This window comes from Tetrao urogallus (assembly GCF_951394365.1).
Source record: "Tetrao urogallus genome assembly, chromosome: 1".
Classification (NCBI taxonomy): domain Eukaryota; kingdom Metazoa; phylum Chordata; class Aves; order Galliformes; family Phasianidae; genus Tetrao; species Tetrao urogallus.
In genome coordinates, this window is record NC_136813.1 from 92,697,327 (window position 1) to 92,724,853 (window position 27,527).

General features: G+C 37.9%; 1 protein-coding gene across 5 annotated transcripts in view; it reads left to right on the top strand.

Moving 5' to 3' along the window:
• Positions 1-27,527, top strand: part of APP (amyloid beta precursor protein) — a gene marked incomplete at both ends in the record, with an annotated part of 202,543 nt that overhangs the window by 160,583 nt on the left and 14,433 nt on the right. For 3 of the 5 annotated variants that reach the window (XM_079537866.1, XM_079537868.1, XM_079537870.1), the window contains 2 exons: positions 18,568-18,789; positions 22,811-22,864. In XM_079537866.1, coding sequence (XP_079393992.1) covers positions 18,568-18,789; positions 22,811-22,864 — 276 coding nt within the window. The remainder of the gene's footprint in view (positions 1-18,567; positions 18,790-22,810; positions 22,865-27,527) is intronic. The other 2 variants (XM_079537867.1, XM_079537869.1) reach the window with 1 other exon arrangement.

Below are 27,527 nucleotides of genomic sequence, written 5' to 3' on the forward strand. Positions count from 1 at the left end.
AAGAAATCACCACTAAAAGCTAAATTGCAGCATCTCACTTCTATTGATACACTGTCCCAGCTTACAAATAGAACAGACTTACTTATGAATTATGAACTATAATGAATATAAACTTGTGAATATGAACTATCAGACAGACTAAATGGAAAAGCTTGTTCATAGTTTCCTTTCACAGCTTTCCTGTTTCTTTAAAAAATGCAATTTCATTATCATTATATATAAACTTCATTAATTCCTGTGTAATCTATGCAGTAACATAATCATACAGCCTTTGTTGTTAATGTATTCCCTGTAATATGTTAATATACATTTGGAGCCTCCATGCTATATGGAAGCAGCTGCTAACAATCAGTAGCTTTATTAAATCCTTCCTAGGTTTGGATATTTAATTTGATGTGGCATTTACTTTAACTGATGCAGTCATTTGGGAAATCCCCCAGCTAAGGAATAGTTACGTTCACAAGAATTTGAGAAAAATGTAGGTAACTACTAGAGGTTAACAAATACAACTTGGAGTATCTTACCAGTCATGCATTTATTTGGTAAATTTGGTAAATTCTGTGATTATTTATGGAACAAGGAAGTGAGCGGTGCCATTGCAATAAGGGTGTGTTGGACAGAGAGTGGTGGTGGATTCCCCTGCACCCAAAGCACAGGTTAGGAAGCAGGTGTGTTTACTTGTAAGATAACTTTAGAAAGTGGGAGATGAGCTCTGAAAACAGAGCTGGGGAGGTGGTTATGAGACCATAAGGAGAGAGATTAATTCAACTACATTCTTCTGTTATTCATAGTTACAAGGCACAAACAACAGTCTCAGTTTGCAGTTGCAGAGAGCTGTTCAAATAAGACCCTTATTGATAAATTGAGAGTGCATCATTTCTGCGGGAAAAAACCTGCTGATATTAGGTATTGGAGATACTCAGTTGTTGAGTTTGTTTGTTTGTTGGTTTTTACTCACAACTGTCATTCTCGTGGTTGTATTTTTGCTTGAAGTTTCAATTTCTTCTATTATTAGTAAAGTTAATGCTTATTGGTGAGGACATTCATCTTAATTGTCTTTCCTGAATACTGAAATGGAATAGGAATTTCAGAGGCTTTGAAGAGACATGGGAGCTGAAATCTCTTAACTGCTAAGTGGTTTACAAAAATCTGACTCCTAATCTCAAGTGTAATACTAGTTTTTAGGAGAAAAAAAGGCTAAAATTAGGAGGGTATTATGTCCTAATAAAATGAGAGGAGCTAAGAATTTAATCAGTCTCTGAAGAATTTTTTCCCTACCTTGATTTTTTGGGGGTGTGTGGTTTTGGATGTAGTATAATTTCTTCAAAGCATTGCAAAATGCAAAGCAATGAAAAATATGTTCTTATATTGGGAGTTATTAGGCAGCAAAAATTAAAGACTACACTATTAGAAATGGGCTTTATTAAATAAAATAATTTGCAGTGTAGACAAGGAAGTTTATTCTCTTCCAGGATTACCATCTTGGTAACATTGACTTTATATTTGATTATACATGTGGCTTTTAGGGAAAGTTCTAAGACATCATTCCTTTCTATTAAAGAAGACAATGTCTTTCTAGATTTAAGCACAATGATGAGCCAGCTTCAAATCTGTTCTGAAATTAATGACCTTCTTAGCCTTGGTACTCTTCTTAAATGTATGGAAAAGGAGATCTAATACTGTTGCTAAATCTGTGAAGAAGTAAGGTGCTAATAAAATTGTACTTTGTAAGGTTCCCCAAGAAATACTACAACTATCATTAAAAAGACAAATGTTTTAGTAAATACCTTCTTTGGAACTACTGGCTTAGAAAGTCCAGGCTAGTGACCAAGTTGGAAAATACCTAGGTAAAACTATTGCAAGCACCCAGCGTGTGACAAATTATATGTGAGGAAACGGTTGAAAGTAGTTCTTCTCTCAGGCTGCTGTGATTCCAACTGAAATGCCTTATGTTTTAGTTGAGTTTCTTTCTTCATTATGCTTTTGGTTGCTAGTTCCACACTTGACTGCAATGTTCTTGGTGAACAGTTTTCACCTTGAGGAGTGAATAATCTTTGCTTTAGAATACATAGTTCTGACAAAATTACTTTTTCACTAGATTAAACAAGTGGTTCTATGAGCAGCAAGACAGACAAGATCTAGTTTTCTGTGAATTTATGTTTTAACTCCTCCACAATAAGGTGCCACTTTTGGCTAGATCTTCTCACTGTTAGAAATATTATGCCCATTTTGTACAGTTTCTCCATGACTAGCTGTTGACAAATCTGAATGTCAGGTCTTCATATATATGTGTATGTGTATATATATACACACACACACACATATATATATGTGTGTGTGTTATGTGTATATGTGTATATATATATGTGTGTGTGTGTGTGTGTGTGTTATATATATATATATAAACTACAAATTAAACTAAATTGATTTTTTTCCTCATGTCTGCCTGAAAGACTGCTAACAAGATTTCACCCTTGAGAAGTAAGTGGTGTTCTTGCAGTGGAAATGCATGTGGAGCTGAGGTGCCCCCTTATAATCTCTGTGTTGTTTTTGAGATCTTTATGCAGTGAAGTTGATTATATGAAATAGAATGCAGAGTTGTTCCTGGGACCTGGTGATTTCATGGGCAATGTTTTCATCTTCAGCAGTCTGAAGATTACTTTAATTGGTAGCTTGTTGATTGTATGAATTGCAGTCTAACAGTTGGACATTCATGATTTCCTTTAAATAAAATATATTTTAGAAGTTTGTAATCTCAAAAAGCAGATTTAAGTCATAATTCTAAGGTGCAGATTCCAAAATACCAAATCCAGCTTTTATTCTAAATGCAGCCTTTTCAAACATCTTTATCATTAACTCTAGATGGTGCACCTTCAGCAGGTTTGCAGATGACACTCAGCTGAGTGGTACAGCTGATGAGAGGAAGGCATGCCATCCAAAGGCACCTGGACAGACTTGAGAAGTGGGCCCACACGAACCTAATGAGGTTTGACAAGGCCAGGTGCGAGGTGTTGCACCTGGATTGGGGCAAACCCAGATGTGTGTACAGATTGGGAAGAATTTATTGATAGCATCCCTGCTGGACAAAAAGATGGACAAGAGCCAGCAGTGTGCACTTGTTTGCCCCTAAGGCCAGCTGCATCCTGGGCTGCATCAGAAGAGGGGTGACAAGTAGGAAGAGGGAGGTGATTGTCCCCTTCTGCTCTGTCCTTGTGAGTCCCTGCCTGGACTACTGTATCCAGGTCTGTAACCCCCAGCACAAAAAAGTCATAAAACTGTTGGAGAAGGTCCAGAGAAGGGCCACAAAGACGATCAGAGGACTGGAGCACCTGTCCTGTGAGGGCAGGTTGAGGGAGCTGGGCTTGTTCAGCCTGGAGAAGGTTCCAGGGAGACCTCATTACAGTCTTCAAATGCTTGAAGGGAGCCTATATACAGGAAGAAGACTGAGTTTTTACAAGTGTAGATAGTGATAGGATGAGGGTATTCAAACTAAAGGAGGGGGATTTAGGTTAGCCGTTAGGTGGAAATTCTTTCTTCAGAGGGTAGTGAGGCACTGGAGGCTTCTGGAGAAGCTGTGGTGCCCCATCCCTGGAGGTGCTTAAGGCCAGGTTGGATGGGGCCCTGGGCAGCCAGAGCTGGTGAGAGGCAGCCCTGCCCATGGCAGGAGCGTTGGAACCGGATGATCTTTGAGTTCCCTTCCAACCGAAGCCATTTTATGGCTCTTTGGACCAGCAGATACCATGGCAAGAAGTTAAGATAAAACTTAAGACAATTGTAGCCCTTGTGAGCAATTTGTTTGTGACCTGTTTATGTTTGTTGGATTAAACAGAAAATGACTTAAGTATATAGATGCATAGGAAGACCCACAAGTACTTTGAGGAATAGAAAGCATCTCTCAAATGAAGCAAGGTTTTTTTTTTTTTGCTGCTTGGCATTTGACAAATATGTAATGTGGAAGTGCCACATCAGGATTGCAGGAATGCATTTTTGCAGGAAATTCAAGATGTGTAAGGAAGAATGCTGCTGCCAATCTAGACTTCAAGATGAGGCAGAGGGATAAACGATCAGTGCAGCAGTTGCAGGGAGGGGTCTTTCTGACTGTGATTTTTATGATGGAGCTTGGAAAACAGGCAGACATCTTGTTTAAGAGACCATTTATCACTCTGGCTGCAGGTGATTTCTCAAACTGCAGTGATGCAAATGTGCTACAAACCAAGTCGCTCTCTGCAACTGATGTAATCTTTGGCATTAAATAATGTTTCTCACAGACAAGGATTATGAATATAAATAAAAGAGCGGCCCAAAAAATCTGAGAAGTGAGATTTGGACGCTGCAAGATAATTTACCTACCTTGCTCCTTGTACTCTGCTTTTCCCTCTATAACCTTAATAGGTATACAACTTCAGAGAAGCAATGGTGGACTTTTTAATAGAAATCAGCAGTTTATTTTAGCACATCTTGCTTTAAATCCTTATTTGATTAGGCTGCTTATCCATGTATTAAAAGGCAGTTTATTACTGGGAGTGGCATAGCCAGCACTGCTTCCAAATAAGAAGCTACAACAGAGTTCTGGGTATTAGTCAAATGGGTAGGTAATGAGCTGAATATTTAATTGTCTTTGCTGCTCTGTTTCCAAACTGATGTCCTCAAGTCCATGTTTTCTAGCCCCCTACTGATGAAATATTTAGTACCACCTAACTCAGCAGTATCATAAGTAACCCTGAGCCATCCAGTTATGAGTTATGAGCAAGTAATAAACAAGAGAATATGATTTCATTTGTCCCTTGGCAAATAAAATCAAACTACCATTATCTTATTATTCTGTTCCATTGCGCCTATCCTGTTCTTCTGTAGTGCACTCATTATATAGCAGAGGGAGTGAACAAACACAAGCAGACTCCAGATTGTTACATGCATTCAAATGCATACAGAAAGTGGTGGTTCATGTGCCATTTGAATTATTTGCATGCTCTAGGTTAGCATTTGAGCAAGAGAATTTTGCCTCTTGACATTTAGTTCACAACTTCTGTTAATATTTGTAAGTATTTTTAGAAAAAGCTTGACAGCTGTAAGTATAGGACAAGGCACAGACTAAAAATGTTTGAAGATTTGCTTTCTTTGTAACCGTTTCTCTTTAACTATCAGATCCCTATACCAGTCAGTTTGCATCTGCGCAGGTAGTCTGGGTAACCAGACTACACTGAACTGCTGTTACTGAAGTGCTGAGCTACGTCTGATACTGAAGCATTTCTAAAACCGTTTATTTTCTAGCTGCTGATTTACTTATGGTCAGTCCCCAGCCTTGCTGCATTTCCTGCTATAAGCTTTATTAGAATGCTTTTCTCTGTTTCTTTTCTGGCATCCTTCTTAGGAAATTGGGATGGCATTAGCTGTTTGCTGCAGGCTGACAATCCAAAATGAAAACCACTGTGGTTTGGGAATTTATTTTGCAGTATCAAAACAAACCCTTGAGGTTTTCCCAAAAGCAAATTGTGTATCTGTTCCAATTGGTGCCATTTCTTTTGTGATTGTTTTCCTTATCTTTCTCTTAAAATGTTATGATTTGAATATATAGTCAGGTGATGTCTTTCAGACCACAGTGGAACTTCTTGGCATCTCCTTTTTTTTGAGACTCTAATTAAGATTTAGCTGAATGAAGAGAAGCCCATCTTCAGAAATATTTAAAATCATTGAAGTGATGCTTAGGATTTCTGCGCCTTTATTTGAAGTTGGGTTGCCATATGTAAGGTATCAGAATAAAAAAGGGAAGTTGACATGTACTATATGTGTCAGTAGCTTTTAAAATGATGTTGTAAGGTATGGTAATAATATCGTTCATATATCAAGTAAGAACGGTAATTACCTTATGACTCAGTTTCATTACATTACACTATAAAATATTAAGGAGCTTCTTGAAAGTGCTTAGTGGTCATGAAGATGTTAGGTAAAACTTAGGGATCAGTTCTAGTCTTCCTTTTAAAACTAGGGGTGAAAGTACTGGTAACAGTTGTTTGATACAATTCATGTCGTGTACCAGAGTAGCTATAGGGTCTTATGTTGTTATTGCTGTTGAAGGAGAACAGGGGTGCTGAAGCATGGATCATAAATGAATAAGCACCCTAGGATTTTTCTGTACTGGAGCAGACTAAGTGCAGTGAATCAGCACAGAGTAGGATAGAAAATTGTCATCTGCTGTGCACCTCCTAAGCACAGTTAAGGTTTTGCACCAGGTTTTGACAAACCTGCTTAATTAAGTCACTGCAAATCATCTGGAGTCTGCAATAGTGTTTTAACCCACATTTTGTAGGGACTGTTTCAGTTATCAATATTTACATTCTTGTTCCACTTCTTCGTAGTATAAACATGGTCTGTGACCTTGAAATAGACGATGGAGAATTCAGCTTGGTCGTTACACTGTCTGTGAGTGGATGAAGAGTCAGAGAAGAATTATTTTTCTGAAGCAATTCCTCTTTGTTACTAGTTATCCATACTTTCCAGTTCGTATTTCTTCTTGTCTTTTTAGATGGAATCAAATGGAGTTGAACTTGTCACCTAGAATAAGATAAATGGCTATAAATGTCTGCAGCTGCAGTAGTTACAAAAATCTGCAGTTGAAGAATGTTGGACAATTCCTGCTAAGTTTTTGTGTTCTCCACCATTCCAGAGGTCACATTTGTTACCTGGAGTTGTAGTTTCTAAATTGTCCCAGGCACTTGTCTAGTTCTTAAGAAGCAGCGTCTTTGATTTTGGATGCAAGAAAATGTCATCTTTGCCAAATCATGGGCATTGTATTTCCCCCCCTTAAAAATGGCACATTTTTCCTTGGAAGTAATTCTTCTATTCAGGTTTGATGAATGTTTCTACACCATAGAGAAAATTCTCCATGAACTCAGAACGGATCTTCTGTAAGTAGCGCACTTAGGTGCAGGTCTTAACCTAAGGTACTGTAAATCCTATGTTCTAAGGTTCAGCAGAGAGTTTCTGTGTATTGGGCTGTATCATACAAACTTTCTGTTCCTCCAGTTCTGCTCTGCTGCCTTTGCCCAAGAGAATAATGTGATAGGAACAAACAGTTGAATGCAGCCTTCAGCGAATGTAGTTTTGCACAGATCACCCTACAGTGATTTCCAGTACAAACTGAAGGCTTCCAAAGAAAAAAAAATGAGTTTTCTATGCTGTTACTCTTTATTTTTTAATCTTCCTTGAAATCTTATAACATTCTTTTGAATAGATGATTCATTAGTACTCTAGCAAAAAATATATTGCTAGATCACAAACCAAAGATAGCATGGAGTTCTTGCACAAAAGCAAATGAATTATATACTAAAGTTTGCACATTATCTAGGGTGGTTTTATGTGCTTAAATACTGACATGTTAAAAGCCTGCTGGAATACTTACAACCAACTAGGACTTCTTCCACCAAAGGACATTGATTTTAAAATCATTTGGCTAGTTTATATATATAATTCAGCTTTTTTAGTTTTTTTTGCTTCATCATAACCCTACAGGATGTACTAAGCCACCAGTTTTGCCACTTCATTCTCTAATGTTTGAAATACAGCTAGATATCATTGAGCTGTTTCTTGTAGTGTGGCAATGCATTCTGTTAATGAGGGGAATCAACCAATGCCTTCCTTTACTATGTTGCATTTTAATAGGGAAGGGTACTCACCAGCTGGAACAACAGTCTGTTGCTGAGCCTTTGTAAATTCTGCACTCTGCAGGCTTGGCAGAGCTGATGAACCTGTTACTACTCCAGGTTGGAGACTCAACTCTTTCTGCTAGTAAAATATGTCCTCTGCTGCAACTTTGGAGAAAAGGAAAAAAAAATTAGGGAAATAGATCCAACGTTTTCCTCTTCTAAGCCTCTCATGCTTTTCTGTCCAGTTTATTTAACTGTCTTAGAAAATTAGGCAGAGAGTAAAAGATGCTAAGAATAGATCTAAATGCACTTTGCTGACATTGATGTTCTCAAATGCTTTCATTAGTAGCATGCTATATCCTCTCCATTTTTTGTAGCTAAATGGTCTGTCGTATCTGGTCATGAGCATTAATGTTCTTGAGGAAATATATGAATCTTGATTTTTGTACGTGCAAGCCCCCTTTTAATCTCATAAATATCATGAAAACAACTTTAGGCAGTGAAGGAGCCAGCTTTCTCCAGATCTGCAGATACTGCAAATGAAATAAATGGCTGCGAAAGGTTTTCTCCAGTCATTTCACATGGCTCTCTTTGAAGAGAACAGAGTTGTAGAAAAACAGTGAATGTATACGTGTATTATTTTAAATCAATATACTGAATATGTTTGGTACTAGAAAGCTTTGTAGGTCACCATTAACTCATAATTACAGATATGTCCATAGACACATATTTGATTTGATTTACTTGCTCTTTGGTATGAACACAAAGAAAAGCTGGAACACTCATTTGCGAGATGATACAAACAAAGTACATTATGGTACTGAAATTTTTAACACATTGCTTAAACTGGGACCTTTCTCTAAAGCCTTATTTACTGCTCTGAGAAGCAGGATGGCTTCTCCCAGTCTTTCTCTTTGTATTTCCTATATTGCTTCTGCTGCTATGTTTTAAGGAACTAATGACTTATCATGTGCCAAATTTAAAATGTCATTCTTTCATCAGATGGATGACAAGTCTGAAAAAATCTTGAAGTTGTCCACCTTGCAAATCCAAGAGAATGTTGGTGATCCAAGAGAAAGTTGGCTTGGAAGTGCTTGACTTTGTGAATATATAGGTTCCATTCAGGTGGAAGAGGCACTAGTTTGCTGAATGCATTTCCCACTTACAGAATTATCAATATGCTTAGTTATTGAAACTTTCTTGGGTTACTGACTATGCATGCAACTTAATTCATGGATATGTGTGCCTATAAAAGGCGAAAGTGTCTGGAATGGATAACGATGAAGTTTCATGGCTGTTCCGAAAAGGTTTTGGACTGTGGGGAGATGAAATCTTCACTGTGCTTGTCTATCCCAGCCTTTGTTAATCAATGGAGACTGAGTCACATCAGCCAAACTCCTCTTCCTGTCACCATAGATTGAGTTATTAATGCAAGTGTCCATGAGTGCTGAAGTAGCCCAAAATCATAGGAGCACAACCACTCCAACACCAGCTTCCAAGTCTGTCTTGCTGCTGCATTACAGATGTCATTGAGTTTAAGATCAGACTCCTAACAGGGAGTGTTTGATTGTGAAAGAAGCAAATTAATCATCTTAATTCTTACTTGCTATTAGATTGAAGGTATCCACTCAGAACTTGTTACAGACCATCTGCAAAAGCTATAGAACTAGTGTGTCAGTTGCCATTCCCACAGCAAGTCTCAGGAATTGCTATCCAGAGGAGTTTAAGCACTGAAGTCTGAAATGTACAACCATAAGCAGACGCCCTGAGGGGTAGATCTATGTATGCCTCTAATGCCAATGGTGTGCTAAATTTTACTCTACTTGACCATGACTATCTTCACTTGTGTTCAGAAAAAATTCACATGTGCTTACTATAATCAAGAGCATCTGATATATTCTTGCTAGGCAAGCTCTTACTGTTCGGCTAAAAAGAGAAAAAAATTACTGAGGTAAGGATATTTGACTTTGCAGAATGTCTGGATTGATGGAAATATTACAGTAATCTCCACAATTTAGTTGCCATGCGCATGGGATTACAAATGAAGCAATTTTTCATCAGCACAGCTTTCTCCTGCTGTTCAATTCTCATATGCCTAATTTAATTGAAAAATGAATTGTGCTTGCTATGGAGGGAGTCCAGTCCTCTCACTCTTCTGCTTCCTGCTATTAGAGCCTGCGTATGAGATACAGTGTACAAAGGTGTCAGTACAGACCATGTCCTCCTACATGTATATATTTGCTATGTTTAACAAACATTTTTCTTTAGAATACTTAGCCTAAGTTATATTTAGCCTATCAAGCGCTAAAACTGGACTTAGAAATAGGCAAAATATATGTTGTCTGAAGCAGATGCTGTGCAGTTCCATTTAGTTCTGATTTAAGTTACTGTGAGTGAGTCAAATATACAGTGCTCTCTTAAGTCCAAGGGAATCAGACACAACAAATTAGAACTTCAAAATGCTCAAATGTGTGTATTTTTATGGAATATTTAATGGTTTCCAAGCTGTCCAAAGAGTTTGGTACGCATCAGAAAAAAATAAAAAAATCTGTGGGATTTGTATAGTGACCTGTAGAAGAGTTTATATAAAATAATAGGTAACTTCTTTCAGGTGTTAGAAGGAGTTTTAGGCTGTATTCTAGTTTTGGGTTTTACCATCTATTATAAGATTGGCAAATAAATATGGCTGATAGTTAAATAACTTAGATATAAATAGCACAGTGCCTGATGTGGATCGGGATTATGCTATATGAGGGCTGCTCTAAAAGTACAGCTTTCAATTATATTGTGCTGGCCCACAACATCAGAGGTGGACAGAATGGCGCCTGACATGGCAGTATGGATGAAGCAAAGGTGTGTCACTGCATTCCTCTATGCAGAAAAAATGGCACCCTCATTCACTGACTCTTGCTGAGCATTTCTGGAGACCAAACAGGGGATGTGAGTGCAGTGAGGGGTGGGTGTTGCATTTCAGCAGTAATGCCAGCGGTCACCTCTGCTGGTGCAGATTTTTATGAGTGCAGCATGCAGGCCCTTGTTCATAGCTGGCAAGAATTGTGGTGACTACGTTAAAAAATAGTGTTTTGTCGCTGAGAATTTGCTCTGTCAGACAGTGTTATTGTGCTCTTTGTTGTCAGAAAAAAATGTTCCATTTGTTGTAATGGAAATAAATTGGAGGCATTAGCTTTGGAGCAATCTCCATACAGTGTATATTCTTGATCACAAAATAGTTTCAATTCATTTTTTTCTCCAGGTATTTTTTTTTAAGTACCGTTTTGCCTGAGTTGACGTTTGGTTGTCATCATCTTACTCAGAGAGGAACTTTTCACATGCTAGAACGTAGAGATCCCAGTCTCTAAAATGTGGTGCTCAGCATAAAAAAAGTTGTACTCTATTCAAATTTTATACCAAAAGGAATGCTGCAACATGGAAGTAGCGTTTTTTTTATGTTTACTCCAGAGCTTTTGTGGCTGTGAATAGTGAATTGTCTCATGGACAAAATTACTACGTTAACCAAGTTTAATGAAGTGGATGTGAGCAGCAGAGAAACAACAGAAACGGTTAAAAAGTCTTGAAGTCATGAAAGTGAAGAGCAGTGTCTTTTAGTTTTATTTAATGACTTTTTTTTTTCCAGAGGTAACATAAGCTTCTGGTGTTTTTCTGTCCCACATATTTTGTGCAATACTCTGTTTTTAATTAAAGGGGAAATGCAGTCATGATTTAGATGACTCACTGTTAAAACAAACTATAAATGTGCACCTATGTATAGCCATATATCAATATTTATCTACAGTGTATTTAGCTGTTGAGTAGCTAAGAGCTTACACTAATTACAGCATTCTTTCACTGAAGGCAAAGAATTCCACAGCAGCCTTCATACAAAATAGGCAGAATTTCAAGAGATTTATAACCAGCTGTGGGAAAAATGGCAGGTGGATGTTTCTGATTCTTCACCAGTGTAGTGGTGTGGAAATTCTCAGGCACTTCTCTCCAAGCCTCTCTGAAATTGCACAGCCACGTACAAAACTGAATTGGCATTGCATTCCATCTCTAAGGGGAAAACCTCGGTCGTATTGAGATTAATCACTGCATAGTAATAAAACCAGCTGGTAAGTGTTTTGCTGAATTGGGTTTTCCAGACTTTCTCATGCTTTGAACTGTTTAATGCCAGAAATTTTTTTTGTAATATGATCCACTTGTAAGGCAATCAATTTGTATCTAAGTTAAACATCTTTTTTTTCTCTTTTTTCTCTCTCTCTCTTTTTTTTTTTTTTTTTTTTTTTTTTTTTTTTTTTTTTTACAATTTAAGTCAAATGAGTCCGAGACGCAAATTTAAGTGGGGCATTATTACATGCATCTGTTTACAGGAGGGTACTCATATGGATTGTTTTTATAATACGATTTGGGAAGCGTTGAAATCTATGTATGCTGAAGTGGCAGAAGCTGTAAGAAACAGAAAAAAATGAAATTTGTAATTTTTTTAATGGATTAGAAGCATTCTTTTTATATTACAGCCATTCTTTTTAATATATTTCTAAATATTACAGCTGTTCTCAAGTTAAGAGGTGTATTTTCTTTAAACTTCAATTTTTAGACAGCGGGATGTTTTTAAGGGCCCTGGGATGGTTCTTTTATTAACTTACTTCAAGAGGAAAAAATATAAGTCAGCTGTTTCATGATACCTCAAATGTCATTTTATGAGAACTTGAAGAGCCTTTTCACCTTATGGAAAGACATTGCCATACACATAAGAATCTTCTAAGTCTGAAAAAGTGCTGCTGCTACTTCTGCTATTTACTTTTGCCTTAGTGGTGATGTTTCTACAGAACAGAAAGTAAGAACTGTGAAATGCTGTTTTCCATGGTGGTTGTTCTTTCAGTCTCATTTTAACCCCAACAAAGACATAATGCAGTGTAAAAGTTTCCAGATAAGGGGACCTGTGATGTAATTCCACAGGCTAGACATAAGAAAGTTTAGATCTGATGGATCAGGTAATGAAATTTCTTTGTCAGTATAGATCAGACATTATAGGCAGGGTTCATTTCCAGTGTTTCACAGGATTGATATTTCTCATCACTCTTTTATCATCATCTTCAAAGCCTACAGACAAATGAAACCACTCATGCCTTCCTGTAGACAGGTCGCTTTTAATAAAGTTGTCATCAGAATCAATTCCTAGATTATATTTGTCTTGTACCACTAAAATGCATTAGTTCAACACTGAACAGCACATAATTATGTTTTGCAGCTTGATAATTATGACATCTAGCAGTATGCAACATCGTCATATGATACTTGATTCAGCAGAACACCTTAAAGTAATTACATGCTTGGAATTTAGTGGAGCTTAGCTCTTTATGGCTTGGTACAACCAAGTAGGATTAAATTTAAGCACGTGCTTGAAATTTCTTCTAACTTGGACAGAGGCTGGAGGAAATAGACACTATTTCCTGGCATATTCTTTCCTTTCATCTCAAAGGAGAAAATCCTGCTTGATGCGATAAACTTTGTATGTGAAACCTACAGGATATACGACTGACTTAACTACCTTGTAGAATCTGCATTCACTGCAGGTACAGAAAGCACTTTGGAATGGAAAAGTTACCTATGAAATCCTCACTCATGGTCAGATCCTCACTTTGCATTACAGAGTTGCTTACACAAGCCTGTAATTCCCATGTGTCTCACTACAGGTGTCTTCTGGAGAAATGTTTGTGCTTCCTGAATGTGAAATACATTTGTTTGTTTGCATTAGTTTTGTGGCAATACTACCAGTATAATTGATGTTTAGAAGTATGTGTTGTCAGTTTATACAGGAGCTCTAATACAAATGCAGATGTTCAGGTAAATAATGTTATATTTTGTTTTAAAGTATTCACTAATACAAAGGCTCTAAGGAGGTATTGTTTTAACATTTACCAGTTTGGGATGTTTTGATTTATATAGCTGACAAAATTCAGACATTCAGATTTAGTTAAAAACTAACTATATTACATCCATGCTATTTCTTTGGGCAAACACTTGTGTTGAGGATTATGAACTGTGGCATACTGAATTAGTATGCCATAAAGTAGGCCTAAAGGCATAAAAGTAGCCATAAAGTAGGCATACAACTGAAAGCTGCATCTAACCATGTTACGTCTTACCACATGCATTATTATAAATGATTGTGTAATTGCTCTTAGTAATCCTAATTATGACATAAAACATTTGCTTGATTTAAACTATCTTCCAAATGGTATAAGATAATACATGTGCAAATGAAGCAATCACTGTGACTCAGATGCTCCTAATTTTTGCCATTGGGAACAGTAAGGTGGTTGCTGACACTTCTAAATTTGTCATTTTGAAAACGTGCTCAAAAGCAGCTATAACTTTGAGAGGACCACATGCTTATTTGTCAGTGAGTGCTGACTGATAAGGGTGATTATGAAGCAATACGACTCTGCTTTTGCACCAGTTTATTTGAATTGGTTCCCAAACCTTTATTTGCTGGATCGATATGCAGTCTATCACGTATATGTGGTTTTTAAAAGGAAGTTTGCTTATGGAGTGAAACTATGGCATGTATGTAATTTGAAGGTGTCTTAATTAGTACTTAGGTGTTTTGAGTGCATTTCTGTTCTAATTTGATTTTAAACCTTAAATTGACATACAGAACTTCCAAAATTCTAACTAACTACCAATTTTGAAGTTACTTTTTAAGCATATACAAGAATTGTGCTTGCCATAATGAGGTCAGAGCTTTTTGTCTGTAGGTATCCAACAAAAGAAAATAAAGCAAAGCAATGATGTAAATACTTTGGGAAATTTTAAATACATAATTTTGGAAATTTTAAATAAATAATCATTTAAGTAAAAATGATTACTTGAAAGATAATTAGTGAACAGCTTGTGTTCTAGAGCAGCAAGTAAAGATGTTCTCTGTTAAACTTTTTTCATTGTATCTATGCCAGCTAGGATTACGTACAGCAGAGTCCAATGTGGTAAACAGTATTGTATACCAACAAAGTGTGACAGAATATCTTGATCTGTGTTGCTCTAATAGTTTTGGCATGGTATTCACTATTAAAGTGCTCTTACAAAGCCAATCTGCCAAGGGTATGGTCATGGGATATTGTAAATGAACTGCTTTCAAACAACCCAACGTCCACCAGATGTTTCCAATGAATTTATTTTCTTCTGCTCCGTGTTTCTCTTTTCCAGAGAAGTAGAGAAGAGACTAGTCTAGAAAGGAGTTTGCAGTGGTCTTAGTCTTGTATCTAATGTTCCCAAAGATATTTTGCTTCAGTTTTTCTTGATGCTACTGTTTAGTGGTAATAACCCATGGGGGAATGCCCACAGTGAGTGTAAGAATGAGTGAAACTTCCTTACAAATGCCAGTAAGTCTAAGAAGTATTTTATTGAAGAGTGTAACTGAGCCTCTTTCATCCTATGAAGGACGAGTTTGCATGCCTGAAGGTGGCTGTGCTGCAAATCCCAGGCTTCCTGTTAGTAGAGCAGTTGCACTTTCACACCAAAACCAGCTGCTGGGAGATTTGAAGTCTCAACTTAGTGGGTTTTTTGTTGTTTGTTTTGTTTTGTTTCGTTTTGTTTCTGTGAAGTTGTGGTTACTGTTGAGCTGTGCTCTCAAAATGTAAAAAAATGTTTCAACATCCTCCTTATTTTTCTCTGGCAGGACTTAACTGAATGTTACAAAGAGATAATGAGTAGAGCAACAAGTCTATAATAGGAAGATTGTCATGAGGGTTTTTGTCTTGTTGGTTTGAGGGGAGATGAAATTTTGAAAAGCAGCCTAGAATCTGTATATTTTCAGCGCCTAATAATGAAGACATTCACTGCACAAAGAAAACCCCTGAAACAGCCTTGAATGCACATCCTAGCCTCCAGCTGCATCTGTACTCTCTACTTATTTAGGGAATTGTCTTTTGTGGGGTGGGGAAATTGAACTGGCAACTGTGAGGAAGGGAGGGAGTACTTTATTGATGGGTAACAATGAGGCTATATGGCTTTCCATTAGCGTAGCTGGTGATGCAAGTAGACATCGATACTTTGAACAAAATCAACGCTGAAAGAATCAATCTTGGGATTTGCCAGCTAGCATCAATAACTGGAAATCCTAGGGCAAACTTTTTTAACAGCTCGGAGATTGAAACAATTGTTTGCAAATCGTTTACTCAATGCAGACTCAGATGCCTTGGTCTGATGGACTCAAGCACAGTTCTTAAGCCAAGAGCTTCTCATTTTTCACCATAGTTCATTGCCATCGTGTCAGATGGGCTGATTCATTTTGGCCATTGTCTCCCTGCTTGTCAAGTGAATGCAATCATAATCTGCTTATTGTAATATCTGTTTGCCTCACGCGAGTTGGTTGAAGTTTGTGTTGTGTGCCACAGCTGAGTAGCAAACAATGGAGCCTGCAAGAGCTGGTGACAACTCACACCCAGTTGGGCAGCACTGAGAGCTTTTACGTACTTGTCCCTTGCAGCCTCTGTAGCGACAGTATTAATGATGTGAGTCTGGCACTCATCTCTGCAGCTCGATGGGTCCTCCTGTGTTTCTGCAGTGGCCTTCCCCTTGAGCATGGGTCTCCATGCTGGAGAGCAGATCCTACACCCCCTGCTCCCTCCCCTCCAGGCATGTTACTCTCCAAGGGCAGGAGCTGTCTGTAGGTCACACAGTGTGCATCAGCAGAGAGAAACAAGGCAGGAAAAGCATTGTGCTGGTGCACAAGTCATGAAGGATTGACACTACCTGGAGAAAAAAAGGGGTGTGCGAGGCACAGCACCTCTGTGCCTCTGCTGCCGAGGCTGCAGCTCTCTGCATCTGTCTCACAGAATCCGCAGGCACTGGGAGGACAGAGAGGATGAGGCAGGTTGTGCCTCAAAGCAGTTTCTGGGTTGCAAGTGCTTAGATCCCCAGTGATACTCATCTTTTCTGTGATCAGCCATAACTTGGTATCATAATGTGCTAAGCAGGTGTTACCCCTGACTCCCTGCAAGGCACCCGGCACTTGGAAACCAGGCTTTTTAACATCTAGCTCCTTTTTTGATAAGTCTCATCTCCTGCAACTAATAAAAATTAACGTATACCATGTGATACAATGTCTGCTTAGAATATCAAGTTACAACTTATGAAATAATATTGTTTTCAAGAAAGTGAACATGAATGGAAAAATAATTCAGTGTTCAGCAGGAATTGTGTGCTGTCCTACTAAGTCCTTCTTATGAACAAATTCACTGACAGAATTTAATTTTCTGTACACATTAACAGTAATGTTGGCTTACTGTCTACTAATGTGATTACTGCTTCAGTAGGAAAATTGGTATTGAAACGTCAATTTGCAAGATTTAAGACCTGTGCTGGCCCCAGGGTTTGGGTTGTAACTTTGATGTTCTGACTCCGGTGTAGTAGTAGTTTCATCAGCTCTAAGAGATTTATATATATATTTTATATATCTAGGCTTTGCAAAGCCGAGATATATCATCACTGAGAGAGGTAGTGAAGCAGTGCCAAATCTAATGCTCTTGAGTTGGTGGCAATCCTTGTTGAGGGCTACTGTGTAGGTTCTGTTTGCTGCTGTGGTGGTATGCTGTTGTGTACGCTCAAGAGGGAAATATGATTGAAAAGATTTCACTGATGTCTGTAAAGCTCTGGTGTATTTAGAAATGTAGATGCAATTTCTCATTGGTGATGCTAGGAAATGAGAGAGCCCTTACAGAGCTACGTAAACGGTCTAGCAAAATACTGTGATGATTCCTGTCCCTGATTTGCTACAGGTTTCATATGTGGATGTGAAGCAATAACAGTGACTTGACTTAGTCACTAATGAATTCAAAAGAGAAGCAAGTCCTAAGAAAAGCTTTTGTATTATCAACTGTCACGTGTGTACTCATGTGCAAACACTTGGACTTGACTAGTGTTAACACTTACAGGCTTCAATTCTGAACTATTTAGAACTTTCAACAGCTGCATACTAAGTATGTTGATGTATTATTAGCAGTTACTTACCTTCTTCATAGCACTTGCTTACTAGAAAGTGGTTTTGTGCACCAAGTTCCTTCAGAGTATGTGCAAGTAATGTACCTCTACTGAAAAAAAAAAAAAATACAACAAAGGAGAAGATCAAGAGTGGATGAACTTTGATCTAAGAAAGGAGTTGGAATAATGAAGCGCACCCAAAGAACCTTCAAGCATATTTTTAACACTGAGTTCAATAATCTGTTGGAGTTGGAAAGTGCTTTCATTGTTCTCACTTTACTGTAGTCCCAAAAGAAACCACAAAAAAAAACCAAAACAAAACGAAGTAGATAATATTGCAGAGCTTTAGATCCTGGTTGTTTGTGAAATTTTATGTACAGATGCTTATTGCTTATTGTAATTTAAGATTGTTAGAAAAGAACTATTTCCATGTTAGTAAAGTTACATCGTTAAAAGAACAAATGTTTCTTCAGATTCAGTGTTATAGTGAGCCCAATTTAATACAGTAACTGTTGCAGTGATTTAGGATTTAAGAACAAGGCTGAGCTTTTGTAAGTGAGCATTTCAAAAGAAGGGAAAATAGCAAAGACAGTCTTTCCTGTGGACCTCTTGCATGTTGAGGTATGGGAATGTGTTGAGTTGAAAGGAATTGATTTGTGCTTCTTTTAAAAGAAATGGGAAAGAATCTAGGGACTTGTGAAGCACACGCTGTGATCTGTGGTGTTACGTGGGTAACAGTATGGAACAGTTCTGGTTGATGTTTAAAAAATGCTTTACTTAGCAGTGGTACTCCTCAGAGTTTCAACTATTCCAAATCTTGATGTTTTTCTTTATCATGATAAAGTAGGTCTCATGACTGTAAATTTGTACTACAATAACCCTGGAAATAGATGCTCAGAAATGCAGTTTTTTTCAGATCATTTCTGTGTTCATTTCCTTGCAGATGAATTGCTTCAGAAAGAACAAAACTACTCTGATGATGTCCTGGCCAATATGATCAGCGAACCCAGAATCAGCTATGGAAATGATGCTCTCATGCCTTCATTGACAGAAACTAAGACCACAGTTGAACTTCTCCCAGTGGATGGAGAGTTCAGTCTAGATGACCTTCAGCCATGGCATCCCTTTGGTGTTGATTCTGTTCCAGCCAATACTGAAAATGAAGGTAGGAACAATAGTGGGAGAAACCACAGAGTATTCTCAACTGTATTTTATGATGATTCTTTCATTTTATTCATTGAAAATCGGCATATTTCTGATGTAAGAATGGTAAAGGTCTCAACTGTGAAGTTTTAGAACTGGTCTGCCTGCTGTGTCTCTTTGATCAAATAGTTCTGACTTAAATGCCAATATAGTCACACAATATAATTCAGAGTTGAACTTATTTCTCTTTAAAAACAGATAAAAATAAATTCCAGCATCTTATGAGTATCTTACAATGAGAATGAGCAAAGGCAGATAAGTTGTCAGATGTGTCATGATAGAATAAATGTTTTCATTAAAGAGCTTTTTATTGCTGGCATGAAAATGGCTATAGATCTAATATGTTGGTTTTGGGTTTTCTTGGTCATATGGAATGTACTGCACAAATATTTGTGTATACACAGCAATGCAACTAGCTAGTGATGATGTCTTCCCTGAGGAACACTTTATGTTGCTCATGGGCAAATGTATTGAAGTGGCTGCCTAATGTTTTAATAATTAATGTATAATCTGGAATCGGTGGTTCACTTGGGTGCCAGAGCCAATTAATTAGAAACATAAGGAACTCTGATGATGTTGTTCAAGTTCCTTTTCTTGTGCTTGTTTTCCTTTACCAGTTCAAGTCCATCCTCATTAGTGCTAAGTTAATCCCAGCAGTGGAGGTTTGTTCCTGCAGAAGAGTGCTAGTTTTACAAACACCAGAGTTACAGAAGTTTTCTCCATGTAATTCTGTGCTTTGTGGATCAAGCATAGCTGGGCTGTGCAGACAGTGAAGTATTTCAGATATGTTTTGAAATCACTGGTTTAGCTCTGCCTCCTCTGAGAGTAAGTTTTGATCGCACACCTTGTTCAGTTCTCTGTGAGTGAGTGCTTTCCTCTAAGTCTCACTTCAATACAATGTGTGAGAGGCTGTGGGCTGCTTCATGCTTGCAGTGAAGCAGGAACCAGTTTTGTGATCAAAGTGGGTAATTGCCAGGTGTCAGAGAAGCCAAAGATCCAGGCTAAGGTGCAAGCAGAGGTCGACTAATAAGTTAAATGGAAGCATATTGATTACGAGGGGAAGAGAAGAGAGTGGGGCTAAAATGAAAACATCAAGAAGTCAGCAGAAAGGAGATGGGCAAACTCAAATGGACTGGCCAGCCATAAGAACCTGAAGAAATGGTGGTGAGGACTCTGGGCGTATCTGAAGGATGGCTACAGATCCGTTATGTGCTGACTGGCTGAGAGCAACTGTCTGGATTGCATGAGATGCTGACAAGTAGTACACACCTCTGACCAGGCTGACATGCTAAACTTCAGTTTCCTGGTGAATAAGCTGTGGCTCGCTGTAGTGCAATTGTTGAGGCTGACTGCCAGGAGCAGACTATGGTCCAGCTGGTGGCATCTGTCCTGTAGGAATTTTCCAGTACATCTCTCACTGCAGCATTTCACACAGTGGAGACATAAGGAAATCCATTCTGTACCCACTGTCTGCTTTCATTAAACTTGAAGGGGAAAGAAAGAACACCTTTTGAAGCCTATCTACTCCCTTCCCTTCCCAAATGTACTGGTTTCAGTCAGCGATTAAGAAGTTACTGGGTATACAGGTGCACTCAGACATACAGTTAAATCCTTTTTTTTTCTTTGGAAACCAGACTAAGCTCAGAATTTAATAGTGAAAGGTACATTCTTCAGTGTGATGCTGAATTCACTTGGCAAGTATTCTGAGTGTAGTTACCTTTTTAAAATGCATGACAGCGAATAAGAATAAAAATTCTTCTGCCTTGAATAACGTACTGTTTAATTATGAATCCTTGTGTATTTTAATGCGCTACATAATGCAGCACTTCTTAATGTTTACTGTGGGAACACCTTATAGCTTCTAAGACTTTAAATTGGTTTGGTTGTTGTTGGGTGTTTTGATACCAGAATTGTTTTTCCCATGAAGTTCCTGCAGGCAAACAATTTCATTAGCTCAGTCATTATTAACATTTAAGTCCGCACAGTTGAAAATCATCTCATGGCTTAAACCCCTGCAAGTCCTTCTTGTTTCCCGTTTGACTTCTCTGTCACCAATCAGACAGTACTGGCAAATAGTATTTGTGTTATTTGGGTCATTATTTCTACAATACCTTTTTTTGCTCTTTAGATATCTTCACTGTACCCTTGTCCATAGTATCAGAAGTGGAATTCACACTCATCTTTTTCCTTTGTGTTCGTCTCCCATCTTACTGTTCCAGAATCCCAGGATGAACAGTGCCATTTGTCCTCACTTCCCATGCCTGTTTTTCCTCCATGTCCATGGTCCAATCTCAGGCTTTGTTCAAATTGCTCCCAAAAACTGGTGTTTGTCTCGTTATAATGTGGAAAGTAGCACAAAGTAAATAACAATTGAAACCTTTTTCTACTTTCACCATCTCCTAGGGTTTCTTTACATAATCTGTTTTTAACACAGTAAGATCCACTGATGCAGAAAGTGTTTTGTGTTATATGCAGTACTGAGCAACTCAAGTGAGTTAAAAATTATTGTGCTATAGAAACCTCAAATACTGTAGAGCGACTAACTGTTGCAGTATTATGATTGTTAGCATCTCAGGTTGCTGGGAGATGCTGAGCACAAGAGCGAAGGTCGGAGAACCAAGGACCTCTGCTTCTGTTGGATGAGGACTGAGGATACCAACACCATCAAGAAAATCACAGCATGTTTAAAAGGAAGGGCCTGTTGCCTGTGAAACCTGCTGAGCAGTTGCTCTGGCATTTACCGGAGGACTATCAGCAAGTTGCCAGTTCAGGTGTTGATACTGCTCTAGTTTGGAAGCTTTACATTTTTAAAAACTCTTTAGTACCAATCCAGAGTGCTGAGAGCTCAGGCTTCCTCAGTGCAAAGAATAATTACACTATATAAGCAAGAATTTTCTTTAGTCTGGCACACTGGATAAACCCTAAGCTAGATAAATTCACCTCATTTTAGACTTGCATTACTGTCAAATTTTTCAGTGGTGCCATTGATATCTGAGAGGCAAGCTCATTGGATCCAGGAGCTAGCAGAGCAAGGACCTGGGGTCCACTTCCTCCACAGTCACAGCACTGCGGCTTGCTTTTAATGAACCATCCATGGAATACTTAGACCAACATGTAATTGTGGAAAAAAGCTGTACCTAATGCAGCCAGAAAGTCTCAATTTCAAAGTATGACCTGCATACAAATGATCAGTAGAAAATACTTCCAAAAATGCCTTCAATTTGTCATTTCCTCCCATGTCTGTTTTCTTTCATGACCTAATCCCAGGTTTCACTCAGAAACATTAACTGTGTATTGAATTGATAAATTGTCACATAATCTTACAGTTCCATAAATCTGTTTGAAATTTTCCTCATCTAAACTGCATGTTTAGATGAAAGGGTAAGTTTCATGCAATCAGTTTTATGCTATTTTTTTTTCTTAATTAGTTAAAATAGTCTAACAAGATATTGAAAGTCTAGCATAGCTCAGAGCATATTGGAATGGAATATTGAGTGTAGTTTTAAAACATGCCTTACTTTTTTTTCAAACCTTACAGCTAGTGCTGTAAAGAATCCTTATTAAAAGGAATAAGGAGTCAGGATTTGGTGGGTTTGTAAGTCAGCTTGCAAGAACTCATGGTGTCAGTACTTGCTGCCACTTCTAATCAGCTGACTGAGAGATGTCTGCAAGTAAAGAATACAGTTTGACTCTTCAGACAGAAAGTCTGTGATCTCAATAGTTTCTCGGTTTAAGCTGTAACCAAAAAATGATGTAAAATTGACACATAGCTGTGGAGCTTTCTTTGGATGTTTTGTGCATCCCTTCTTTTAATTTCCATCATTAGTTGAAGGCAGATCTTCTCTAGCTGTTGCTTTTGTAACTTGTTTTATGCAGTATGTCTCTCCTACACTATCCCAAGAGATCAAAAGTTGAATTTATCACCTTGATGCATTTTGCTTATTTTCTGTTTACTTTTTTGTTTCTTTTCTGCACTTCCCCAGTTGAGCCTGTTGATGCCCGCCCAGCTGCAGACAGAGGACTCACCACACGACCAGGTATAGAATTTGCATGACTTTTACCTAACTTGTGTTTTCCCAGCATGGTCTGCTTGTGCTGAAATAACCACCTTTTCTTTGGTACAACCCTCCATTTAAATGTAATGCTATATCACGAACCAGCAGCTGGTACAAGTGTTTGCACACAAAACCCTGCTGGACTGTGTGAGTGCTGTCTGTATCGCAGGTGTTCAGTATATGTGCGTGCAGGAGTGGGGCCCAGAACTGACACCCTTGGTAAGCTGCCAGACTGCAGAGAGCACAGAGTTTTGCAGTGTATGAGGGAAATGTCTAATGCTCAATGCACGTCTGCTGTGTTTGTAAATTGTGACTGATTTGTGTCTATCACTTAGGAATGCCGGGGGACATCAAGATATTTTTTTTCAGTGATATCTGTCTTAGATAACTGCAGGTATCTAAAAGTTGATATGTGTATTGTCCCTCTGGATTCAATTAAGGCACCTCTAGACAATTATTCATGCCATTATAGTATAGGAAAAAGTGATTATTTGCCCTCAGTACCGTAGATACCTGTATCTTCCTGGTCTGACTAGCTTGAGTCAGGTTGCAAACATTTAGAGTTGCTGGACAAATTCAGGTCTCAAAAGTAAAAGATTGTTTTTCTTATTAATTTTCTGCTTTCTAGGTTGTTTTTCCCTCATCTCCACTTAGGAATACCTTGAAATGGCTGATTAGAGCAAGCACAAACAAGCTGTAATTTCAGCTTATTTTCCAACACAGATTAGATCTGTTTATTTTAGAATCAGAATTATTTCAGTGTCACATCATATTTTTTTTGTGTTATTTCTTTCTTCAGATGAGATCAAACTGTCCAATCGGTCTTTTTTTTTTTCCCCTCCCCCTTCTCCTCCAAATTTCCACTGGAAAGCATTATGGGCAACATCTTAAAATGTTTAAATCTTTCCAATAATTCGCTGATATTTACTGGCTGCAGTGAATGGTACAGTGGGGAATTAAGTAAGACCATATGTTACAGCAGTTGGGATGCACATTGAGGCTGGCTAGATGACATGTTCCTAGCATTGTTTTAGGAGGCTGATACCTGTACTTTTGCTTGGAGTCTTAATTTTGTGAAGAGAACCTGGAACCTGGTACAGAGCTCTCCAAGTATTCAAGTTTGTGATAATTAACCTTCAATCTCCATGAAAAATCCCTTGTTATGAGGCCCATATTTACTGCTAACAATTATTCCCTTCTCTCTCTATTACCATCCCCCCTCACATACAAGTGATGGAAATTGCTGCTGTCAGTTCTTTAGAGGAAGAATTTTTCTCATGCTGCCACACTCCAGTTTCAGAAGGAAATAGGATTTTTTAGGCCATTGTGTCAAAGCTTGGTGTTGGTTGGGGTTATATAAACAGCGTGAGGAGTATGGCTAGCATTCTCTATGAGAGGTAAATTGTCAATGTGTAGGACAGCCTAGTGAAGAGCTGTAAAAACATTTTAACATGTGGGCATCATGGCTTGAAATTTCCAGCAGATACAGGAAGTTCTGCATTATGGAAGGAACATGGACAAAAATTAGTAGTATCATCCAGAGGCCTTTGCAGCGGTTGTTGCATTGTAGCACAGTTTAAGTGATGCTGAGGCTGTTCTGCTTTTGGCAAAGAGATTGATTCCCTCCAGGTGAACAAGGATGCACATGAATGTTCCTCTGTGAAGATGAATAGTCACTTCACTAGAGAGGTTGAAATCTCTGGCTGTTGTGCCTGCATTGCAAATTTCACAGCATCAAGAATCTTACAGTAGTGCTAAATATATTGTAATAGATGCAGCATTCCTGGTAGACCTTATATCTTTAATCACCATGTCCAGCTTCTGCAAATTTGTCCTTACTGACACAAATTCTAACTATAAATACCCATCTGATTTTCCATCATCTTTTAATAGCAACTTATCTGTGCTAGAATTTCAGTTTAACAAAAAACTGGTATCAGTCTGAGTAGCTGTCATAAACTAGCAATTGTGCAAAGCAAAAGGATGGTGAATTAAATAGCATGAAATACAGGGAGATTCTGACAATTTAAAAATTACTGTGCTTTAAATTTGTTGTACTTGTTAATTAAAAATAACACATCTTTGCTAAAGGTTAAATAAGGAAAAGAGGTTTTTTTTGCAGTCACTGTACTTTTAGTGTAGTCAGTTGTACAGTTTGGAGCTATTTGTCAGGAATGAAAGTCTGACAAATGAGGATATTATTACAGAATGGAAAAGTATTAAAAGAGGGCCTGGAGTCAGATTAATACTCACAGCTGCTTATAACTTTCTGTTTTAATTGTCTGCATTACTGTTGATTTCCCAAAAGCTTTGCTGTTGTAGTCTTGATGTTTCATTGCAAGCTTCTAATTGTTTTGCTCAAGTGAACTAGGTGGTTCCCTGCTTCTTCAAGGCTAAAATACAGCTTTCGTGTCAACCTGCAGTAGACCAAACCTGGGTTTAAGATCAATTGAATGTTTGTTAGTTGCTTTGGGTGTTTAAAACCCTTGGAGAAACTTGCCTCTTGAAGGACCAACACAAATGTACAAACACACGTCCTTTTTTCCTTTTTTTACTACCTTTTACTTCTTCTGCCCCATACGTCATTACTGCAACAAATACTACACTTTTCTTAACAGCTCAAGATCACACAGATGAAATTTGTCCCTTTCCTGCAAGAGATGTTGTTTGGTCATAGGACAGAAAGGATGAGCAGAGCAAGTACTTAGATTTTTGCAGTATTTATAGTAGTTAGAGTCTTGTTACTTCATCACATAATACTCTTTCTTTTTTAAAAAAAAAAAAAAAAAAAAAAGGGAAAGAAAAAGAAGAAAAAAAAACCTAGCAGCCATAAAGCAATGTAAGAGAAAAGGCTGGAAATGTGAAGAGTTGCCCAATTCATAGCAGGAAAGGACTAAGTGTAAAGTGTTTGCTAAGATTCAAGTGGGATTGGTGTGAATCTCCATCTCTGTTGCATTCCACCTTGCCAAGCAGCAGCTGAAGCTTGAATTCAGGGGGAATCCCTGTTTTCTAGTGTAGATACAACATCTGCAATGGTTCACATTGGCATTTGAAAGGAAGCCTAATGCTTCCATACATTTTCTTTCCCCTTTTTAATTCACAACGGTGTTAACAAAAACAGAGTTATGCCTAAATCTGTTTCCTGTCATCTCCTTCCTGAGAAGCAAATAAACAGAGTGAATAAAAAGGTCAAAGAGAAGGCAAATATCTAGATGTACTAAGCGGTCATCATTGAGCTGTGTTTATTAATATACCATGAAATGTTAAGAGGTTTATGGCATGTTTCTTGCCATTTAGAAATGACTTCATATAGGCAGACAGTTAGAAGAACTCAGTCCAGTCTGAAAACATGGAAGCTTTCATAGGAAGAGCTGGTAATATGAATACCTCTTACAGTCTGAGAGTTTTTTCAGTATTATTTCCTTCTCATCACTTTTGCAGGATAAAAATTTATCTTTTTTTTTTTTTTTTTTTTTGCAGCTGAATTTTGAGTAATTATTGGTAATTTTGTTTTGTCTCTATGTAGAGAGAGATGTAAAAACGTCTATGAGAACACGTGCGGATGCTTATACGCAAGTTCCCTATTATCCATGTTAACTCAGCAGGTCTGATCAGTGGGAACAGGGGAAAATAGAGGAATAGAGGAACAACTGAAAGATGTGCATCAGAATGGATGTTGCTTAATAGCAGCAGATTTTCTGAAGTTCAAGGGTAAAGAAAATAGCCATAGCTCTGTTCAGGGTGGATCATATTCACGTGTTGAACAGCTGCAGAGGCTCTACAAACCTTATGACTGCTCTGCAGAATCATTAGCACATATGCTGCAGTCTGTATGAGGTGAGGGCATGGAGCAGCTTAGGAAATTATGTATGATTTTCTTGCTAGAAATTGCCAGGTCTTTCTCCGGTCTTAGTGATGTTAGTTCAATACAGTGCTCTTAAACCAACTATCTTCAGCTACTAAATAAGAATCTTTAGTGGATTTTTTTATTAGAAAATGACAGGCTCTAGCTCAACAAATCTCTTAAGACTCCTTAAATGTAGTTAATGCGCATGGAGTTAAACATTTTTCTGAATTCTGTGCTTAGATCTTTATTGCACAAAGCATTTAAAAATGTGCTCCTTTTCCCCCCTCTATGAAGAGACTATCCAATTCTGGCAGTTTCTACTGTACTTCACTTGGAGGTTTGATTTTTAACTCTAAATCTGGAAGACCTTAGACATGGCTAAGATTGTTTCAGATCTTTGCAGAACAAAATCTTACTAATCTGCCATTTAACCGGTTGGTGAACTGGTCACAGGCAGCGTAGCCCATGTTCATTCTTGTCCTTCTTAAAGCTTAAATAGAGATTTACATGAGCAGAAATTCATCTATGTGAGACTAGAATGTTCCTCATAGCAGCTGCCTTGCTTTTTTTTTTTCCTTTGGAGTGGTTTTTAACTCCATGTTTTATTGTTTGTTTGTTTCCTGTAAGGGCAAGGAACAGTTAAGCTTATATACACTGCTCTTTTTGGTGTTTGGAATGTATGTTTGTGCCCAAGTGTGTATGTGTGCATATGTATAAACGTGTATATGTTTAAAAGCAGCTAACACTGCTAATTAAGGGCAAAATAATTAAAAGACCTCTATTCAACAAACCTAGTTA